General features: G+C 48.2%; 1 protein-coding gene and 1 pseudogene across 4 annotated transcripts in view; one reads left to right on the top strand and one right to left on the bottom strand.

The window, feature by feature from the left end:
- PRKN (parkin RBR E3 ubiquitin protein ligase) overlaps nucleotides 1–21,657 on the top strand; it is a 943,383-nt gene that overhangs the window by 799,192 nt on the left and 122,534 nt on the right. For all 4 annotated transcript variants that reach the window (XM_036218434.1, XM_036218431.1, XM_036218425.1 and 1 more), the window contains exons 8-9: nucleotides 3,402–3,463; nucleotides 11,475–11,624. In XM_036218434.1, the coding sequence (XP_036074327.1) occupies nucleotides 3,402–3,463; nucleotides 11,475–11,624 (212 nt within the window). The remainder of the gene's footprint in view (nucleotides 1–3,401; nucleotides 3,464–11,474; nucleotides 11,625–21,657) is intronic.
- LOC118605313 lies at nucleotides 11,315–11,433 on the bottom strand (annotated as a pseudogene).

Here is a 21,657-nt window from a genome sequence, read left to right as displayed (position 1 = left end):
GTGTGCCCCGCCCCGTTTCGGCTCGTGATTAAACGTAGTTGTTCAGTGTTTGGCCGAATCGTCTTCAGTCACATTGAATCACATTTATTTTTGATGCTTTTTCATCGGGAGCCAGTTTCTGTTTCAAAGTCAGACATAAAGGGAAAATAGGAGGTGACCGTAATCGTCGAGCCCGCGTTAGGGGTTCTACACCATCGCCGAGAGAGAAAGGAACCCTCAACGCGGTTCACGCCGAAAGCAGCAGTCTGCACGTTGCAGGTTATCCGTGTCCCGTGGCCCGTGCCCGCGGCACGCCAGAGAGCTGAAATCCAGCTCCGTTTCTATCCCACGCCTGGGTGCTCGCAGATGCCCATTAGACTCAAGGATATCACCACTGCCCCGTGATGGTTTGCAAGGAAATTAAAAGGAAAAATACCGACTGAAGACTCGTGTGGTTTTTACTGCTTTTCAGTGGAATGAATGCATTTTCTAAGTGAGTTCCGCCTACTTCACTGGACGGCTTCTGAAGAAATTCCGTCAAAGCTTTCTGAAAAAGTCGTGGTTCAGTTAATCCCCCAAAGGCGTTTTGTTTTGTTTTGTTTTTGGTCTTTTTAATAGCTATCAGTGAGTGTGGAAATGCCCCACAAGCTGGTAATGCATTTTCCTGAGGGGATCCCCAATGAGATTGTAAAAGTCTCTGCATATAGGAGCAGAATGAAATCAAATGTTGATTACAGATACTAACTGGAAAAAAAAAAAATCCCAGTTTTAAAGGTAGCCTTTATAAAAACAGGATTCAATGCTGTCTTCAAATGCTTTTTTTTAAAAAAAAAAAAAAAATTTCTTATTCATTTTAATGCCAAACGGGCAACTCATTTTTATGTACGGTGAGCTCAGATTTTCAGAGAGAGCCGGGAATGATAGACGAGCACACACCTGCGAGCCTATCGTCAGGATAAGCCCAGAGTGAGATGAAATTGTAATTTAAATGCCCCGAGAACCAAACAGGGTTTTAAAGGTGATGTCAGCCCTTTTCATTGTATCTTACAATGTTAGAATACAAATTCTGAAGACCAGCTAATTTTAAATTCTGTTTCTTATTTTACCTGGTATTAAAATAAGGCAAATCAGTTTTTCTCAAATTTGAGGCAGGCAAAGGAACACTGGTAAAGGGAAGAAAAATCCTCAAACGTTTATAAGGTTGAATAAAATCATTTTTTAAAGAAATACTTTTTAACTATGTATATATAAATTTAGATATAAACATTTTATGCTTATACAACTACAAGGCGCAAATTAAAAAATAAATTAATACAAATGAAAGCACAGAACCCAAAGTAGCCAAATCAACTCTATGAATTTAATGTGGCAGACACCGTCATCTCACCGAAACTAAACCTATGCCGGAGACGCCCGGGGCCCTGACCAGCCGGCCAGGGGCTTCCGACCTCAGCGTGCCCGTGACCTCAGCGTGCCCGCCGCCCTGCGATGGCCCCTCCGCCCTCACGGCCCCCCTCCCATGTCACCGTGCCCTCGGACATTTGGTGCCAGACCGCGGGGCCCTCGCCTGTCCGGGGTGCACCCCTGGAATTCTCTCTGCCTCGTTCTTTCCTCATGAGTTCCACAAAACTAAAATACGGTTCCTTGCGCCCTGGGCGATCCGAAACTCGAGAACGGGCATGGGGCGCAATCTCCAACGTGGGTTTTCGGTTGACTTGCAGCCAAGCAAATGGTCCAGAAGATGGTTTTCCTAACTGTTTAGATAATCATCAGAATAGCAACTCTGAAACGAACTTCTCCAAAAGAGACGTCTCGGAGAAACAGCTCACGTGCATCTGGTGATCCCGGGGACCTGTTTCCTCCTTTATAATGCCGGACATGTCCCTTGCAATTCGTTGACTACATTGTTCGCCAAAATATTGCCCTCGGGAGTTTCATTGATTTTCTTGGACTCGCCTCAGGCAGCAACATCACCTGTTTACATTTTTCTAAGTCTTTTGTGCTACCTTACTGAATATTTATGAACTTCTTTCTCAGAGTATAAATATTAAAATAGTAAGGACTATATCAAATAAAATTTCAAGAGCCAAAACTATTTCAGCATTTTACATGACCCCAGAATTTCAGAATTGGAACTAACCCTGTCGAATTTGTCTCTAAAGTGTCCTGCAGAGTCATTTAGCCTATGTCTGAGAACCTCCAATTACTAGCTTACAAGGCAATGTATACTATTTTTAAGTTAGAAATTTCTTTATGTTGGACCAAAATCTACCACTGTAATTTTTGCCTGTTGCTTTTAATAGCACCTTCTAGAATAAAGAACAAACCTAATCCCCCTTGCAAAGGATGCTTCCCTCGCCCCCGTGAAGACCTCCCGCCCCAGTCCCCCCTCCCCAGACAAACGCCCTCGGGACGCCTTCCGTCCCAAGGCTCAGTGACAGGAGGGTCCAACCCACTTGCTTAGGAGAAACTTCAACAGAATTCGTGATGCATAGATCTTACCTCAAAGAAACAGGTTTTGAGATTCATTTTGTTTCCAGAGTTAACATTACAAATGACTCCCAACTAACGCTGTGAACTATTCTATTTTAAATGATAACTGGGCATGGACTGGAGTGTGTGCGTGTGTGTGCGTGTGAGAGAGAGAGAGAACGTATACACATATACACATATACTATATGTACACACACATATATACATACATGTACATATACATGTATATACGTGTGTGTGTGTGTGTATGGGGGGGGAGGGTTATTTGCTCATTTCTTTTTACTCTGAAGAGGAAACGGCCGAAAGCTCGCCTGGGTCCCGTCAACTGTGCGGAGCAGAAGGCGGCGGGCGCCAGGCCTGTCCCGGCCCCCTCCCCGGGTCCTTCCCACGAGACGCCCTTTCCCAGCTGAAATGCGGGACCTTTGTGGTCTCGGCAAAGCCTCCCGGAAGAACCAGGCAAGGTCCAAAGTTCAGCCAGCTCCCGGGAAGACGAGGCATCAGCTGCCTTGTCCCCATGTGCAGGCCCCCGGCCTGGGGGGAGGCAGAACCGCCTGTGACCAATGAGTGAAATGAAGCTGCTCGCCCACGCGCCGTCTGGCCGTGCAGAATCCTGGCTGTTTCTGAGGGCAAAGCAACATGGTGGGCAGCACGGACCCCGTGTCCTAGGGCTCCCCGAAGGCCAGGTCACTCCAGAGGGGGAAAAGAGGCCTGGTCCCCGCCCCTCAGCTCCCTCGGCCCCAGGATGGGGCCGGGCCGCAGCCAGGGCGCCCTGGGGCTCGTGGCCCCCTGCGCTCTGTTGGGGGCGTTTTGCGGGAAGGCGATCGCGGCCTCCCAAACGGCAGCTCTGCCTGTCGGGTCCTGACCGTGCGCCGGACGCATCGCCGCAGAGGATGGGACTAACGTGTGTCACTGTTCCCTGCCCCCCGCAGCCGGCTGCCCCGACTCCCTGGTGAAGGAGCTCCATCACTTCAGGATTCTCGGAGAAGAGCAGGTGAGTCCCTTCTCAGAGGCCACGCCAGGGCGCCGCGGAAGACACTCCCGCGAGGGTCGGGGCTCCCTGCAGGGAGGCAGAGTGTCTCCTGACCCTCGGCCCCCAAAGTGGGGGAGAAAGCCACACGGGAGAGGCGCGTGAGGGGGCCCTTCCTCTCCTGTCCGTCAGACCCGACAGGTTGCTAATTCACACACCTGCCATCTGCCCGCGCGGTTCGTCTCAGACGTCGGCAGCGCGCAGGTACCACGCAGTGGCAGCTTAGCAAACAGACCCGTCTGAGATGAATTACGCCCGAGGGACCGGCCGTCACCGCTGCCCTGGCTCGCTGTCTGCGGGCGGATGCGCGCTCTTTCCACCAGGTCTGTGCCTGGTGTGCGCTATCTGCCTTCTACAGCAGCTGCGGTCTCTATGGACAGGAATACGTGACTTACGTACAAAGTGTGTCCCGTTTAAGGTAGATTATTTAAATTCCGTGTTGTGCTCCATGAGACCTGTCAGATTTTAAATAGATATGCCAAGTAAATAATTTTGGGTTGCTAAATAATATATAAAATACATATATATATTTGTAAATAATATATATATTTGTAAATAATATATACACACACGTACACACACATACTTTTGACTGCTTAAAAATTAATCTCTTAATCCTCATATGGAATTACAGACTCCATATTATAATGTTAAATCTTTATGTCAAGCTATCCTTGAAATACACCAGTTAGCTGACAGCTTGGGGGCTGACCTACCTTAGACCCTCTTACGGACTTTTTTCCCGAAGATCGTCTTTGCCAGCTCTGAGCAGAGAATGTGCCAGAGGGGGTGTGGCAGCCCCGTCTCGTAGATGAGTTTTGGTGTTTTCCTTTGCTATGGGCACGTTGCGAAGTCGGACCGTCCATTCCCAACTCGAGGTTACAAACAGAAAGGGGTGAATTAGGGGCGGATAAAAAGCTGGATCCCTTCCGGCTCCTTGAGTCAGCAGGTCACATACAGAGCGCCTCCTCACATTTTCATGCTGCAGATTTCCAGAATAGAAGGCAAAGTGTGTGTTCAAATGCACACGACGTTAATCATCCTCCATTGCGGGTAAGAGTTAAGAACCAACTCCCCCAGATGTGCGTATTTATGAAAACACCTTTATCTCAGCCATTTTCCTGTGAAAGCCTGAGAGACTTCTTAAGGCAGGGATCACCTACCGATGCCCCGATATTTCTGCTCAGACAGCGGAGCCTTCTCTTCCAACTTGGACCAATACTGACAAATTATTTTCATGTTTGCTTTAGAGTCTTTGGGTGATTAGTAGGGAGAGAAGCCAACTGCTGTCATCTCCTTACATTTACATAAAATTCAGGCCACTCCGCTTTCTCCTAGACATCGAATCCATCCATACTCAAAGTCGATATTACTCTGATTAGCTGTACAACACGGCGACACAGTGTGTCACAGCGGTATCGATCTATATTTCCTAAAAAAACAGTGCTTCCTTCTTCCCCTTCACTCAGCAGGTACGAACCGAGCACCTACTCATGTGCCGTGTCCTGTTCTCAGTCACGGAGAGCGAAAAAGAAGTCCTCGTCAGGCTCACATTCTCACTGGGGGAAACAGGGCCACGCGATATACACACGGACGCGTTCAGTATCTGTTATGTTAGATGCCGTCGTCGCGAGCGCTGCGGGAAGGGTTGAATGTTTACATAAGCCGGTCCGGAAGAGTCTCGCTGAGCAGGTGACACTTGAATTCAGACCTGACAGGTGAAGGATAGCACCTGGGAAAGGCAGCTTTCAGGTGGAAATAAAGCAGGTTCAGAGGCTGCAAAGTCACCGCACATAGTGCTTATTTTACGGAAAGGGCGTTTTTATAAAATGTAAGGTATCATTGGAATCAGGTGGGGAAAATGGGAATTTGAGGAACTTAGTTGTAAAGGGGAGCAAAGCGAATGAGGTAGCTGGGAGTGGGGGAACGTGGGGGTCGAGAAAATGTTCTTTTTATGGGAAAATAGGCGTCGTGTTTACACGTCGACGGGAGTGTGGGGAGGTCGATAGTGCAGAAGGGAGGGAGAATTCAGGGGCAGGGTCCTCGATACAGCCGCTCGCCGCGCAAGCTCGGCCTGAGGCAGCGGGGAAGGCGAGAACTGTAGGTGGGATTTTGCGGGTTGTTTCTCTTTTCCAGTGAAATAGGAAGCAAAGTCGTCAGCTGAGAGCAGAGTCGGGGGAAGAGCTTCGCAGGCAGAGGAGGATGCGATTGTCCTTTGGGGTGGAGGGAGTGAACGAACTTAGGAAGTGATGGAGTTTGGTATGAGAGCGAGCACCGGGTATTCTTCTGTCCCGTGCAACGGCGTGGGCACAGGCGGGGAAGAGGCAGGGGCTTCGGTTTATCCACCTCTCCAGATAAAACAAAGCAAGAGTGAGACACAGGGCGACCGAAGGCGTGAGTGTGAAGACGGAGCGTGAGGTGCAGCAGCTGAGCAGCGGGGCGAGGGGGGAGAGGGGTTGGGGATCCACTGTAGATTCCACTGGTTACAGCTCACCGCGGGATCAGAGCACTTTTGGAGATCGGGTACTGGAAGAGTTTATCCGGAAAAGCAGGTGCCGGCCGAGCAATGAGATGCTCGACACTGAGGTCCCAGCGGCGGCGCGAAGCCGAGCTCGGGGGAGGACCAGAATGCTGGCTGCCGTGAGGACGGAGGACAAGAAGACCAGGGGAGTCGAGGCGGCGGACTGGGGAAGCCTGCGCGTGGGAAGCGCCGCCCACGTGGACCCCGAGACCCTCCAGCATCGTCCCCCGAGTGGGCCTGGAGAGAGCCGCGGTGTGTCAAGAGCTGAAGCTTCGAGACGCGGGGCAGGGACGGGGAGAGGACACAGGAGGGCCTGGGGGAGGCGGGCGGGAGCTGACTGCTGGAGAAGACTCGGTGCAGCCCGGCCGTCTGAACTCAGCGCCAGAGGGGGCAGGAGAGAGGAGCGCCGTCCCACGTGGGGCTCGCAGGGCGACACTCGGGGGCCCAAAGGGTGTGCCAGGGTGCCGTGAAAGACGCCCTGGGGATCACGCTGGACAAAAGCAGGGACCTCATCGGTGACTCGAGAGACAGGACACATCAGTCACGGGTATTTCTATCCTGACGACACACGACAAAACCGAGTGGGATCCTGACACACGGCGGCCTGAGGCCCCACCACTCCGCCTACCAGGGCGGGTGGCCTCTTCAGGAGCTGGCGAGCCTCTCTGGCTCTCTCTGGATGCTGGAGATAACTTGTATAACTTGCTGAAATGAAAATTTTATATTAACGGGTTTTAGAAGTGCCCTTGGACAATCATTTTGGTCACTCTCTTATTTGGCTTTCCCATTTGTAGGAAAGGAAGAAACGGTCAGCCATCTCCTAGAATTTCTGTGAATAGGGTTGAAGCATAAGGTGCAAACATTCAGTGCCACACGAAAATGCTTCTGATTTAAATACGATTCACGCTCCATCAATAGACTGAACCAGTAGCAGCAAAGTGCTTGGAGAAGGAACGAAGAAGCCAATTAGTTTTGACCTCCTTTCTGGAAGATTCCACAGCCATTGCAAGTTGAGATACTTTTTGGCATCCTGGCTTCAGAAGCATCTGAAGAAGAAAAAAAAATCATAAATTGCAGTCCAGGACACAGTCCGTTGTCTAATTGTATCTTAGTTGTTTGATCTCTTTCCTCCTTACGTTTGTGGTCAGCTTCCTGGTGATTGCTTTTCTGTGCAGCGAACAAGGTCCTGCCCTTTCTCTAGCCAGTTCACTTTGTCAGTCGGCGACAGACGTCCAGGGCGAAGACAACATGATTAGCAGCGAACAGGGAACGCGAACAGCAATGTGGCAGGCGCCCCGCAGAGCCCGTCGCCACCCGGGGCCGTCCCCCGGGGCCAACTAGTCACCAACCCCCCCCCCCCGGGGCCATCCCCCGGGGCCAACTACCTGCAAATGAAGAAGAATAAGACGGAGATATCTGAAAATTGAAGGAGGTGTTTAAAAAAAAACCAAATTCTAAATCCATATAGAAAACAGAGCACCTGCTGCACAGCACGAAGACATGGGTTGCTCAGAAGCTTGCGTTCCCTCTATCAAGTTATTTTAGATTTTTTTTAATCCGAAGAGGAAGTGCTATAATGCACTTTTTCATTAGTTTCTGAAAGATGACTGAGATTTGTTTTTGTTTTTAATAAAAGGAGGAGCAGAGAAAGGAAGTGGAGGAGGCATGGCGTGGGGGAGGGGCTGCCTTCGGACCCACAGCCCTGTGTTCTGAGGTGGCTCGTGGGTTCCCCGCCCAGAGGGAGCCCAGAGGGGACTGGCGACTTCTTTGTGACTCGGTGGCCTCGCCTTACTTCTCAGGGGGATGGGGGATGAACAGCGTAGGCAGTGTTGGCACGGGCCCTCGGCACAGGATCACAATTCGGTGAACAGTGTGGCTGATCGGGGTTCATCTGCTCCACGGGGTTAAGCGAGAGGACCCGGGTCACCCCCACGTGCTCACGCTAAGGCTTAACAGAAGCCAGAATTTGAGGGGGAAGAGCAGGACAGGCTCCAGCCCGTATGGGGGTTGCTTTTGTAGCTGTACCTGAGCACCCCCAAAAGGATCATCTGGAGAATTCCACGGCAGAAGGAAAACAGCCTCCTCCTGCTCGCAGGGGGGTTGGAAGCCACGTGCAGCTCCTGGACTGCTGACAAGCCGTGACTCAGCCTGACAGAACATTTGCGTTTCCTCAGATTTCAGTTTTCCCCAGTACCTCTGTACGTCACGTTTCTTGCGGTTTCAAAATTGAGATTCCTCCTTGCTCTCTTTTCTCAAAGCATGCGAATTAAACATCACGATGACGCTCGTGGTGCCTCCTGCATAGCACAGGCCTTCTGAAAGGTCTCCCGGCGGCGGGGTACTAAGGCCCACCTGCTCCCCCATCCGATCCCTCCCTCAGTTATTGGCCATATTTACCATGCAGCCGGTGGCCAGGAGGAAAGGAGAGGCTGGCCGAACCATCTGGGGCTCGAACCTGTGACCCTTGCTTCATTACAGAACAATATCCTGCCCAACCCAACTCTTTCTAATGACTGGCAGACCACCAACCAACGACCTCTATTTGAGTATACTTTCCCATGACTTATTATTCATATTCTTAAAATACAAGTTTATTGAAACTTCTATGTTATGCTTTAAAATGGTTCTTTCCTATTCTAAAGAGAATCTATGAGCATTCACATAAAGACTGAATAATTTGCTCCCCAAATAAATAAAACATAAGCCATAGCAATGAGTTCCAGATTTTACCCAACTAGGTCACACTAACAGAATGCATTTTCACTGATGAAATAGAGGAGGAATTTTTTCCCCCTTAGGTGCAGAGTAGTATGACTTGTTAACATTAACATTTATTTCTTCAAAACTTTTTGCAAACATTATGTTGTCAACACTAAATTATCTTAGTTATTTGTCTATGGATAATCCAGATATGGGAGAATGCCTGGACACTTGCCAACTGAAATAGCTTTAACAGCATAAGTTGGCAGGTAAGTAGTGAGATACCTGTGCATGCACAACCACACCCACACTCAGTGGGATCCAGAGACAAACGACGCGCAAGTGATTTTTTAGAGAATTTGTTGCCTTTGCGCTCACCCGAGAATGGATTCTATACTGACCCAGTCCACGTCGCAAATAATTCGCATTCCTCCAAGGGAGTTGTGTTTGTAAAATGCCGTCCGACATCGACGAGGGAAACGGCCCTCGGAAACCGCACAGGAGCATCAGGGGGTCGCCCTCGGTTCCCTTCCACCCCTCGGGGTCCATTCATCGCGTCGCCGCGACCATATCCATTTTACACTCGAACGAATATAGATATTCCGTTCTACGCAGTGCTAAGTTGTCACGACTCTCCAATAAATTATAATAGGATTCTTTCGTGTCCTCTCAACTTCGCGCCTAAGTGGTTGAAAAGAATCTCTGGAAGTGCGGGTCCTGTCTTGAAGAGAATTAACTAAGGGTCTCCGCTAACAACAAATGCATAACTACCTGTCTGAATTACTTCCTGGCTGTATTAGATGTCCTGTGACTTCTAGCACATTTTGGTTCTAGGTCAAATGACTGGCTCATCAATTTGACAATGTTAAAAAAAAAAAAAAAAGGTAATGCATTCAGTAGGCATAGGTGTTATTTCGGATGTTCTGTCTACTTTTTAATCATCAAAAATTACCAGGCACATAAGTTAAAATATTTGTCTTCCTTTAGAAAGGGAATCGTACGTTCCAACGCTCCTGAATGCATCAGGAACAGAATGACTATAACGAGGCCCTTTCCTAAACGTTTTGTCATTTCTCCCTTAAAAATACATCCCGAGCTCAGACGCGGGCCTCCTGGTTCAGGACACCGTCACGTCCCAGGCGGATTGCTGAAATAAAGCTCTACCTGCCTCTCTGCTTCCTGCTTGTTTCCTCGTCCCCAAGAGCCCATTCTGAACATATCAGCCAGATGGCTGTCTTAAAAAGATTAGTCAAAGTGTGTCACTCCACAGCTCAGCTGTCTCCAGTGGTCCCCATATCTGTCAGAATCACAGCCAGAGCTCTTGAGATGGCCTTCAGCGGCCCCCGCCTCCTAGGCACCCACTAACTCTCTGGCTTTATCTTCTGTTACATCCCCACCCACTGCTCAGCCTCAGCGCACTGGCCTCTTTGATGCGCCTTAAATGCACCCAGCGGGTTTTGGCCTCTGGACCTATTTATAGTGCTGTACCTCAGGCTGCTGAAAGCTGATCGCTCCAGGTGGCCACGTGCTTGCTTTCCTAATCTCCTTCAGATGTTTGCTGAAAGGTACCTGCTTTATAATGCACTCCCTGTTCCCTAATCACCTATTTGAAGTCATAATCCCCATCTTCCCTGGAATCTGTCCCGGCTGTTTTTTATTCTCCCTCCCACATATCACCATCTGAAACACTACGCAGTTACCCTTCAGTATTTATTGTTACAGTCTCATGGACGGGGGCAGAGGTGTCTGTTTTGTTCACTGCTTTATCCTCAGCACCTATAAGTACTCTTCTGGCACGAAGTGGCTTTCAGTAAATGTTGCATAAATTAATTGATAGCAGAGCTAATCCATTTGACTTAATCCTCGGTGAGAGGAGAATATGATCAAATAATGCAGAAGAAGTAACTCGGGGCTGCCACCAGGAAGACCTTGAAAATGGTCCTATGGAGTCTGAGTTTTATTCTGCAGGCCGGGGAAACCATTTAAGAGAATTGAGCCAAACAGTGGCACAAAGAACAAAAGTCAAGAGATAAAAGAAATCTGTGCCTTAAGAATAAGAATAATGGTGAAAGGAAATTTTTCTTGTTTAACATTAGCCTCTTTATCAAGCCAGATATGCTCAGTGATATCGTGTTGGCTGCTAACAGTTACTGTGGGGTGGAGTATCGGGACCTATCTTCAAAATGGTTTTAAAAACCTACAAGCTCCTGAATAAAAGCATGAAAATCTCCTACTTGAGACTGTTAATCAGTCGTGATGAGTGTCTATAACTTGAAATATTGGTACGTTCCCTGAAAGCTGTATGAATTAAGACTATTAAGTAAAGTTGGTGGAAGAATTCTTAAAAAAAAAAAAACAGCTTTGCCAGTGGAATCGGGAGATTTGTGAGTGTTAGACGGGACCTTGTCTACCCACCCTCATTTTTTCACTGAAACAGATTAACAGAGACAACCCACACACCACCAACTATGGACGTTGGGGCTGCACATCTTAGTACATATGTCTCCATTTTAGAGGAGGCAACCCACCCTTGGTTGACCTCATAGATTGCAAGGACCTTGTCATCTTGCAACCCCTTATTTTGTTATTTTTTATGCCTACAGCACCTGGTCTTCCTAGGGGGTCTCCCATCCAAGGACTAACCAGGCCCGACCCTGCTTAGTTTCCGAGATCAGCCGGGGTCGGGCGTGCTGGGGGCGGCGTGGCCGGAGACTTTGGCGTTACCATGTTGAAAGCTCGCTTTCCCTTTTGCAGTACGACCGGTACCAGCAGTACGGCGCGGAGGAGTGCGTGCTGCGCATGGGCGGCGTGCTGTGCCCCAGGCCGGGCTGCGGGGCCGGGCTGCTCCCCGAGCCGCACCAGAGGAAGGTCACTTGCGAAGGGGGCGACGGCCTGGGCTGCGGGGTGAGTACCACGGCGCCCCTGGGTGTCGATCCGTGCGTGTGCGCGTCTGCTTTGTCAAACCAGCTAGGATTATACACGTGTTTTATTTTCGTTTTCCGTTTGGACTCAGACCTCTTTGAACTCGTGCATGAGAAAATCGACTTAAAAATTCTTATATCAGATTCCAGTTGTGATAGACAGACAGACAGGCAGATTTCTTTTTTGTGCTTTCACTGCGTATCTCAGTGTTTACGCTAAGACACTGTGAATCATTAGGCCATTAGGTCTTTTCCTCCAGCGTTCAAATGTTCAGAGCAAAAGCATCTGGTTTCTTTAGAGTTGGCCCTAAGTGGACAGGAGGGAAAGAGGAAGAGAATTCCCCATCAGTGATGTCTTAGCAACGCCGTTTGCCTAAGTGTTTCAAGGAGTACTACAAAGATTAACGTGCAAAACTTGAAATGCTGCTGTGTCGTAAAAATCATTTTCAATAGAGACGAGCAAAACTAATGGTGCCTCTTAGGGAAGCGGAATAAGAAACACGGAAAATGTTTGTTCTGAGAGGTCAGCCACTGTGACCTGGACGGCTTCTCGAACGGCTCTGTGGCCGCAAGCTGACGGCGGAGAGGTGGGGGATGCATGACTCAAAGGCGAAAAGGCTCGCCGAGCTATAAACGGAAATGACAAATGGATAATCATCCTGATAGTAAATTCCACGCAGGCCAGAAAAGGAAGAAAGTGCACGTGCTTATACAACGCTGTCGAATGTTGATGGGAAAAACGTTTCTTTGACACGGGGCTCTGTGAAAGGCGCGTTAACGGCCGAGGCGTGTTACCTGGGCCTGGGGTCTGGCTGAGCACTGCGAGTCACCTGTGCACAAGTGAGCGTCTGTCACCCTTTGTGAAGCTTTCTTTCCGTCGCATGGTGGGCTCAGTGACAAGCTAGAGGAAGTGGGGGTTGAAAAATAACGAGGCGGTATGCTGCCTAAGTGGAAGGAAATAGCTCTAGATTCATCACCGCGATTGCCTCAGAGGGGCACTCAAGGAATGTGCGCTAGCCTCAGAAGTCACGGGCAGCAGGCGACACCTTCCGGCTGCCCTCATCCTCACGTACTGCATGACCCGCACCGTCGCGTGTGGCCGGCACGGGCTGCCGCGTGCGGGGCCCGGAGTGCTGGCGAATGTTGCAGAAGGAGCTTCGGTGGTTCTTAACGGGCGGCTGAATTACACGCTTCTGCCTGCTGGCTGCTCACTGTGGTTCCTTTCTCCAAAGCTGCATTTTAAGATCGTTCTTTATGAGGTGGGGAGTTTTCGTTGGCCAGTCTTCTGCATTCAGTTGTTCACCTTACTTTAATGAACTCTGAAGGTTTTATATAATTTTAAAATTATGAACACTTTTGTCTTTCTTTCTTTACATAATGTGATACATATATATATATTTAAACTTCAAATCATGGAAAATTACGTTGGAAACTAATTAAGTTGCTAATATCTTTGAGTTAAGAGAGTTTGGGGCAAACTTTACCTAAAGGAAGATAGCAATCTTTAGGCTGTTACTTTGTCCTTTGGAAAGTCTGGGTAATGAGTTTTATTATATTCTGAGTTGTTCTCTTTCGTTGTTGTTAGAGGTGTGCCTGCCAGTTTGCACATTAGACACCTATTGCTACGTAACAAATAATCCCAAATTTAACCATTTAATAAACATGTATTATCTCACAGAGTTTCTGAAGATCAGAAAATCCATGAGTGACGTATCTAGGTGTTTCTAGCTCAGGGGTTGCAGTGAAACTGGGTTTATGGGGAAGGGGAAATTTCCTCTTTTCCCTCGGAATTCTTCTGGCTGGTCTAATAATAAAATGGACATGAGGCAGGGTAACAGGAGGAAACAGCCACATTCACTCACATGTGCGTACACAAGGGTCCCATGAGAACACGGCACGCTGAGACGGGTCAGGCAGTGGAGGCTTATTTGCCACCCTGGACTAAGGAGCAAGATGGAAGTACCGGTTTGGGACCTCAGAGGGGTCGGAGGATGGAATTCGCGTGGAGACGGTGACTGTGATTGGCTGGGCCCCCTTTAACAATGGGACACAGAGAGGACTTTCATCTACCAGACCGGGCTAGGTTCCTGCCCATCACGCCTAGTTCATACTAAATTACATTTACCTGTGATGATGGCTCCCTTCCTGAAGCAGGTCTTCTGTCTAAGTTCAGCAGTTATGGGGAAGGTCAAAGGTTCTTTCCGAGTCTCTCATTTCTTAAAAATAACCGGCTTAAAATAGTCAGTGTCCCAAAGAGTCGTATCCGCAGGTGGCAGAGTCAGCCGCCCTTCAGGATGCAGTTATCTGAAGGGCTCTGAGATCCCAGGATGACTTCCAGGATGGCTCATTCATAAGGCCATTGGCCCAAAAGACTTCATTTTCTCTTGGTTCTTGGCAGAGGGCCACCATTTCTCACCGTGTGGCCCTTGCTTAGGTTACTTGTCCCCAGAACGGCAGCTAACCTGCCCGGAGCAAGTGATCCAAGAGAAAGCACAAAGAGAAGGCCACGGCGCCTTGCGTGACCTCATCTCCAAAGTCACACGCCGTCACTTCCGCCTCATTCCATTCATCGGAACTGAGGTCCTGCGCCCGACTCACCCTCAGAGGGAAGGCAGGTCGGCTCCGTCTGAAAGGAAAGAGTATCGAAGAAATCACGGGCGTGTTTTCAACCGCCGCAGTTTGCAGTGGGAAGAGGCTAAAGAAGGAGCAAAGGGGATGGCTTTCTCCGTGCGCCGTGAACGCGATGCTCCCCCTCCGCCCGCCTCGGCCGCCCCCGCCCCCGTGCTTTTTTTTAACATCTATTCCCGCTGCTCTGACCTCTCCATGGAGATAAATTGACCTCACCGTCCCCCTTTTCCTTTAAATCCTCAACTTTCACAGAGGATATTAACCCAACTTATGTGCCTTTGGGGATTCTAGCGTGGCTAAAAGGGAAATTGAGTCGAATGTCTTGAGTTCAAATCCTGGCTCCACCAGATACTATTGGTCCTAATCTTTTCGTGCCTCGCTTTCCAAATCTCTAACACAGGGCATAAGACTGCGATGAATAGGAAAGGAGATAGGAGATAGAAACTGCTCAGAATGGCGCTGGCATTAGGCGCGTGTTTATTTAACATTTAATCAAAAGCTCAATATTTAGCAAAATCTCGCCTGAAAGACCCAATATTCTAAGTCAGTTACTAACCGGACACTTGCGTGCTCCTCTCTCCCGAATGCCCTGGACCGCAGCCCCGGATTAGGCCGGATCTCAGCAGGAGTCGGGCAGTGAGGCCTTGCCATTTTAACCCTTCAAATGGCTTTTCCCACACAGCACTTTGGCTTCACGTTGCTCGTTTCCATCGCGGTCATCGTGCAGGACACTCGAACGTGCTCGTCCTGGGGAGAGCCGCCCTTGGGGACACTGCGAATCGTGCGGCTAACAAGGTCCCCTCTGCGAGCTGACGGCTGGAACTCGGAGAGCCTCGCCATGGGCTCTCCGTGCCGGGCACGCCAGGCATTGGCGGGTTTGGACGCTCACTTCCTCACTTCTCTTTGTCCCCTCCTTCTCTTCCCCTCTTCCTGCGATTTGTACATCCCCGTAAGCTGCCCGCCTTCTCTGGGTTTGCGGGGCGGTGACGGACAGCCGTCGGCGGGAGGCGCCGTGGCTAGTTAGTGCTGCTTCGGGGGCAGAGGGTGCTGAATCTCGGCTTAGGATGTGCTTAGGCTTTGCTCCGCGGCCCCCACCCGCAAACGGGCTGCCTCGGGGAGTGGCAGGCCCCTCACCCTGCACAGAGCCCAGGGAAAGTCACCGGGAGTTGGGCTCTGGAGAGTCACAGAGTCCTGGGTGTGGACGACGTCCTCGCTCTCGTTACGTCCGGTCGTTCTCAGGCTGTCGTGGACAGGTTTACTGTAAGGTCTGTGCGAATCCTCCTGCACTGGATATTTCCTCTACTATCGAGGGATCCGAAAAGTACAACTCTCATTATGTGGGTGTCCAAGAAATGTTCGATGTTAAAAAAATATATCTCAGACATAAAAAGGTCAAGAACCGGATTCCCTACCATTCAGGGAATTTAAATATGAAGCCTGAGGGGCCGCCGTGGGATGCCGACGGAGAGCCATTTTCAGGGCTGAGGCACGCCCAGGTGTTGCGCTTTGGGCTCGTAGGATTCTAACCCTCCCATCAGTCAGCCCCAGTCCACACCTGGACGGTCCCCCATACGCCCACGACCACTGTGGTGTGTGGGTTCCATGTGGAGAGACAGGCTCCAGCCTTTTGATTGTCTTTGGCTTTTTTAAAATAGGTGTAAAGGTTCATGTTTACGAGTCTCACATTCACGTCTTTGTATTCTTGTCCTCAGTTTTTATATTCTTGTCTTCATTAAGTTTATGTATTGGGAGCTCAACACGTACTGAATGAATGAATCAATCAAGCAATCAATATTAATGTAGAATATGAATACACTATCAGTTTTATTTTCAAAATTTCATTTTAATTTATTCCAATATTAGAATTGCTTTCTTTGCTTCAATAAGAACCTCTTCAAAAAATATTTAAACACCCCTTATACTTACTTATATAATATACAGTGTTATACTTGAACACATACTACATAATTCAGAATACCAAAATATACTAAGTTCAGAGAACCACAAAAAGTCACCTAGGTACCTGAAAACACTAGAAGTTAGAAAATGTCTTGTTTTGGAAGCACCGAGATTTTAGTTTTGACACAGCAGAGAATATTTTTACCTTGATAGACAGAACTCAGTGAAGAACAGATTTGGGGATCAAGCAGCCTGACCTCGCTCTGTGCTAACCTTTGATCTTATTTTTACTACTGTTCATAAAAATATTAATTGATTTCCCGAGGAACTCATGTTATGCATTATTCTTTTCTCTGGCCTTATTACTATTCATCAGAACTGTCTCACTAACTTTTATGACTCCAAAGTAAAATGTTGGCATATTTAATACTGGAAAACAGCAGCAAAATATGGAATACATTATGACCTGGGAATATAGAAAGCTAGAGCAATCAAACTCTGTGAGTTTTCTATAAATAAAACATCTCTATCTTATGTGGTGATGTTCGGGGGATATTATATATCTGGGAGACATGTTCTTAAGATAATGCTAGGAACTAGATGAAGACTTTTCTGTTTTAAATTAGAAATCCAAGGACACGATTTCACAACTGCAAAAGAAAATAATAATTTACACATTTAAATGAAAACCAAAGTTTCTTTTTTTTTTTTTTTAAATCATGTTACTGGCAATTAGTTAAGGAAATGGCATAGAATTTCTTAAGGCATCTGATAGTTACCCCACCCCCACGCCCGGCTTTAATGAATGTCATGAGCCACTGCAAGGCACCTTGGCCCAGGAGCCAGTGACACACTGGCCTCGGGAGTCCCACTCACTCAGACCCTCCTGACCGGGTTTGTGTGCTCACATCGTTTTCCTTGAACAGGCTCCCAAATTCTGTAGTTCCTAAAGTTACAAAGGCCCATCGCACCTGGCTCAAGACTTACACAAGGGAGGGGTATGACTTCCTATGGGCAAAGAAACTTCTGTTGAAATTCTTGACTTTTGAACTACTCACAACAACAGCATTAACATATTGTTGAAGATCTTAGTTCAGTGAGAGCTGGAGCCTCATTTTCAGCCCTTATATAGGAAAGGAGTCGATGAAGACAAATGGAGATACCTAGTCTCTGACTCAAAGATGTACCTAATTATTGTGTTAAAAAATTAAATAGATGGGGAGCCCTTTTTTCCAATATGTGGACTCAGAAACAGAAAGCACGCAGATGGTCAATGTTTAATAATTAAAGGAAAAACGATTACTTTTCCTTTTCGTTAAAGATGTTCTAATTTTGTAAAGAAATAGATAATTTAATTAAATCACGTGAAGGATCTTGAAACCTATATTGCATTCTCCCTAAACTAGAGAGATTAAACCCTAGACTCCAAATATATGCAGTTTATATCACGATGCTTCCTAAGAGTCACCAGAAAAGACAGGCGTTTTCCATTACGAGTGACAGGGATTCGGAAGCACTGATTAGGCTCCAGGCCGTACCGTGCCCGCCCCCACCGCCTGGCCTCACCGACGCTTTGCAAGTGGAATGCTATCGTAGCGACACATTATTTTTTGATATACAAGATGTTATTTACCGAAAAGCATTTCAGAAAGAAAGTTAATGTTATGAAATGTCAGAGATACGCATTCCATGTTTATTCGACATGTGTGCAAAAATCTAATTTAAACTCTAAGACTGGCTCGTCTGCAGAGCGGATTCGAGTGTTGCCAGGCCGTCTGCGTGTGTGACAGCCGGCGGGGCAGAGACGGAGGGCTTTTTATTTAATTAAAGAAACAGTTCGCAAAAAGTACAAACGAGCTGCGTATCCCATTCCTCTGGAAAACATTAATCATCTGGCAAATGTTCCTAGAAAGGGTTCTGCGGTTCGAAATAGAAATACGTTATTTTTCTCACAACACAGATCACTGCCCATTCCTCTAGTCTTTGGCCAATATTTGTCAAAATAAAGAGACGTATGAAATAATTATACTTTTTTCAAAGTGGTAAGCTCCATCTCTTTGAACAATGTGGTGGGAAATCAATATTGTGGCAAATTGAACGAAGTCTTATTTAGTTCTATGAACTACAAGAGAGCCCGGAACATTCCAGAAGACAGACTTCTACCGCAGATAACATCGTATCTGTGCACTTATTTCGATCCTACTTTTACCTCAGTCTAAGGCTGTGCTCTCTAATATGGTAGTCACTCGCCACGAGCGGCTACTTAAATTAAAATTAAATAAAATTAAAAATTCATTTCCTCAGGCAGAGAAGCCACATTTCAGGTGTTCGATGTCCACGCGTGGTGTCCAGCTGCGGGCTGGACAGTGCGGAGAGCGCGCATCCTCATCATCATCGCAGCAGGTTCCTCTGGCCCGCGGGGGTCCGGAGGGAGACGGGGACATCGGCCGAAGGAGTGGCGTTTGCACACCCGGTTTCCTGTGTCTCAGGTGCAGGCGCTTTGACTTCTTCAGTTCTAGCCAAGAAGAAGAATCTTTCCATAAATTAACGCAGTTATCTAAGCGAAGAAGTGTAGACCCGTGTTTTTCAGAGAGAGACTCACGCCACGCGGGTTCCAGGGGTCGGGCGTTCGCCAGGAGCAGGAGCAGAGGACGTGGGCAGCGGCCGCGGCCAGGGTACCGGTGCTGCCCGCGGGGCGCGACACTGTCCGTATGCAAACGCGCATTTCCCGGAGCAAACGGGGTTCCGCGGGCGGACCTCCCCGAACTTTCACGAGCACGCGCTGCCTTTCGTGGGGTGCGTCTTCCAAGCCAGGCGTTCCGCGGAGCAGCCCGGGGACCCCGTCGCGTGCTCTGCTTCTCTAAGCGCGTGGCGCCGACCGGCAGAGCACGGTCCTCGTGGGCGAGTGGCCCCGGAGGATCGGATCGTGGCCCCGGGATGATTTCCGCTTCGTAGAAAACCGATCGCGTGTGAGTGTTTTAACGCTGCACCATATTTGTCTCAGATGTGTTCGTGAGCCCACACGTTTTTGTAGTGAAATCTTTTTTATTTCTTAAAATGCTGTTGACAGATAACATTATGGGTTTAAGATTCACAGACGAGATAGGATGGAATTCTGTGATCGCGTGGCGTTAGAAACGTGTTTTCGAATGGTTCCTGTTAAACGGGCGTAAGAGCTTTTCCAGCTACAGCGGACCGAAGGATGCACGAAATCTCTTCACACGGTGGGTGTCTGTCCGCGTATGTCCATCTCATGAAACACCAACCGCCCAGGATGATACGATGACAGGGGGCGCGTGGGCTCTCGGGTCGCGTCCTGGCTTTCTCTGCCGTCGGGGACCGCGCAGCCTGCCCGCAGGGCACTCAGACGCGGCGTCTGGCCCGGGCCCGGCCCTCACGGCCAGTCGCAGAGCCCCGCCTGGCATCCTGAATGCCCGTCCCGCTGCCCTGCCCTTCCCCGAGGCCACAGACCCAGGGGACACAGAGCTACGCTCTGTCTTGTTGGTTATTCTGGCCGCCCCTCCCCCGCTGTTTCTTAGGCCTTCTACGTCAGGTGGCCGAGGCCTCACAGAGACCCGTGTTCTCTCTGACCCGCCCCCAGCTCCCTTTTCTCTTTGGGGATTTTTTCGGGACAGCGGCCCTCCCCAGGGAGCCAGTCCTGCGTTCGGGCTGCGCTGGGTCTCGGCTTCCATCGTTCCCGCCTGTGCACCGCCCTCGGGAAATGGTCTCAGGGCTCCCGTGCCGGCCATTCCATCTCGTTTGTCACACTCCCCGGTCTCACCTCGGGATTATGGCGTGTGATCATCAAAGCAATGTTTTGTTGTTGTTGTTCCCTCGTTTTTCCTTTTCTCCCTATATTTTTGACTGTGGAAAATATATATAACAAAATCTGCCATTTAAAACCAATTCAGTGGCATGAAGTACATTTGCAATGTTGTTTAACCCTCACCACTATCTTTATCCAAAATTTTCCATCGCGCCGGCAGAACGAGACCCATTACGCCGTAGCTAACTCCCCACTCCCCCCAGCCCCCACAGACTCCTGCCTGCTTTCTGTCTCCGTGCATTGGCCTGTTCTGGAAATGCCATGTAAGCGGAATCACAGAATAGCTGTTTCGGTGCCTGGCTCATTTCCCTCAGTATCCCGTCTCCAAGTTTCAGCCATGTTGTAGGAGTTCCTTCGCACACCTGAATAATACTCTGTCGTATGGATAAACCACATTTTGTTTCCCCATTTTCTTTTAAAATGTAGTCATCTGGGGTGGCCCTTCCTCCCCCTGGTCTAAAGTCAGGCTGGCTCTCTGACCTGTATTACTTATCACTCATAAGCAATAAAAAGTCCCAGAGGCACTTGAAGTTGCAATTATGCTCTCAATTCATTTTTTTTAAAAAATGCCTTGTCTCAAAAAATTAAACTTAATTTTTAAAATCATTATATCTCCCCCCACACCACCACCACCCCTGCCCCGAGGCCCAGCCCTTTGCACTATACCTATGTGCACTTGGAGAAGAACCTGAAATGGGCTGATGTAGCTCACCTGGTTTCTTTGGGGGCTCATCAAGTCCTACCTGTAGCATTGACTCTTTATTCATCTCCCAACTAAGGTTGACAGTAGGTACAATAATAGCTGATTATTCACTTGATCCTCGAAGACCTGAGAAGTATCTCTCTACTTCACCTATGTCCAGATCTAGGTTTTTTAATTCCAGTGTTTAAAATTAGTTTGCCTCAAATAAAAATGATTTAACCCTGTATTAGTACCTACAATGTTTCGGCCTCGTCACAGGACCATCTCTGCAGACCACAGCTCCCTGTCCTAATGTGGGTAGCAAAATCCCAACCCCGCTCCCGTATGTATAACAGTGACGGGATCCTTCTGGAAATATGCCATATGGACATATCACAGGGGTTTGTCAAGGAATTTGTGGAGGATATTCCTTGCAGCACTACTTTGTAAAAGATAAAAAGTAAGAAAAAAATCAAATTTTCAGTAATATTATAGTGTTTAAATGTATGTTTTGCATGTCTCTACGATAAGATACAAATACCTTATTAAAAAGAATAAGGTCATTCTGTGGGCTGTGTAGCAAGTTTTAATGTATAGAATTAACTGAAAAGAGCAAGAAAGAAAGCCAATGCTCATAAATATATAAAATGTTTTCTGAGAAGAATTAAAGAAGCTGTTCACAGTGGCCGCCTCGGGAGAAAGTGCGGGTGTAGGGAAGGGAGTTTTTACTTCTCAGTTTCTAACTTCGCATAGCGTTCGAGGTTTCTAAACATAAGATAGATTACTTCTACTTTTAAAACATAGGAGGTTATCTTAGTGTTTGAGCTACTTATCTTCTTAATAAACTACCTCTATTTTAAAAAGCTAGTAATGTTATTTGTTAAAAATAAAAGCAACATGACCAATAATTAGATCAGGTAGACTTTGCCACAGCATTTCCTCGAGGTTAGACTGGGTGGAGGGGGAGGTGGGGGGGGTGGC

This window comes from Rousettus aegyptiacus, unplaced genomic scaffold (assembly GCF_014176215.1).
Source record: "Rousettus aegyptiacus isolate mRouAeg1 unplaced genomic scaffold, mRouAeg1.p scaffold_m13_p_1, whole genome shotgun sequence".
Lineage (NCBI taxonomy): Eukaryota > Metazoa > Chordata > Mammalia > Chiroptera > Pteropodidae > Rousettus > Rousettus aegyptiacus.
This window is presented reverse-complemented; position numbering and strand designations above follow the sequence as displayed.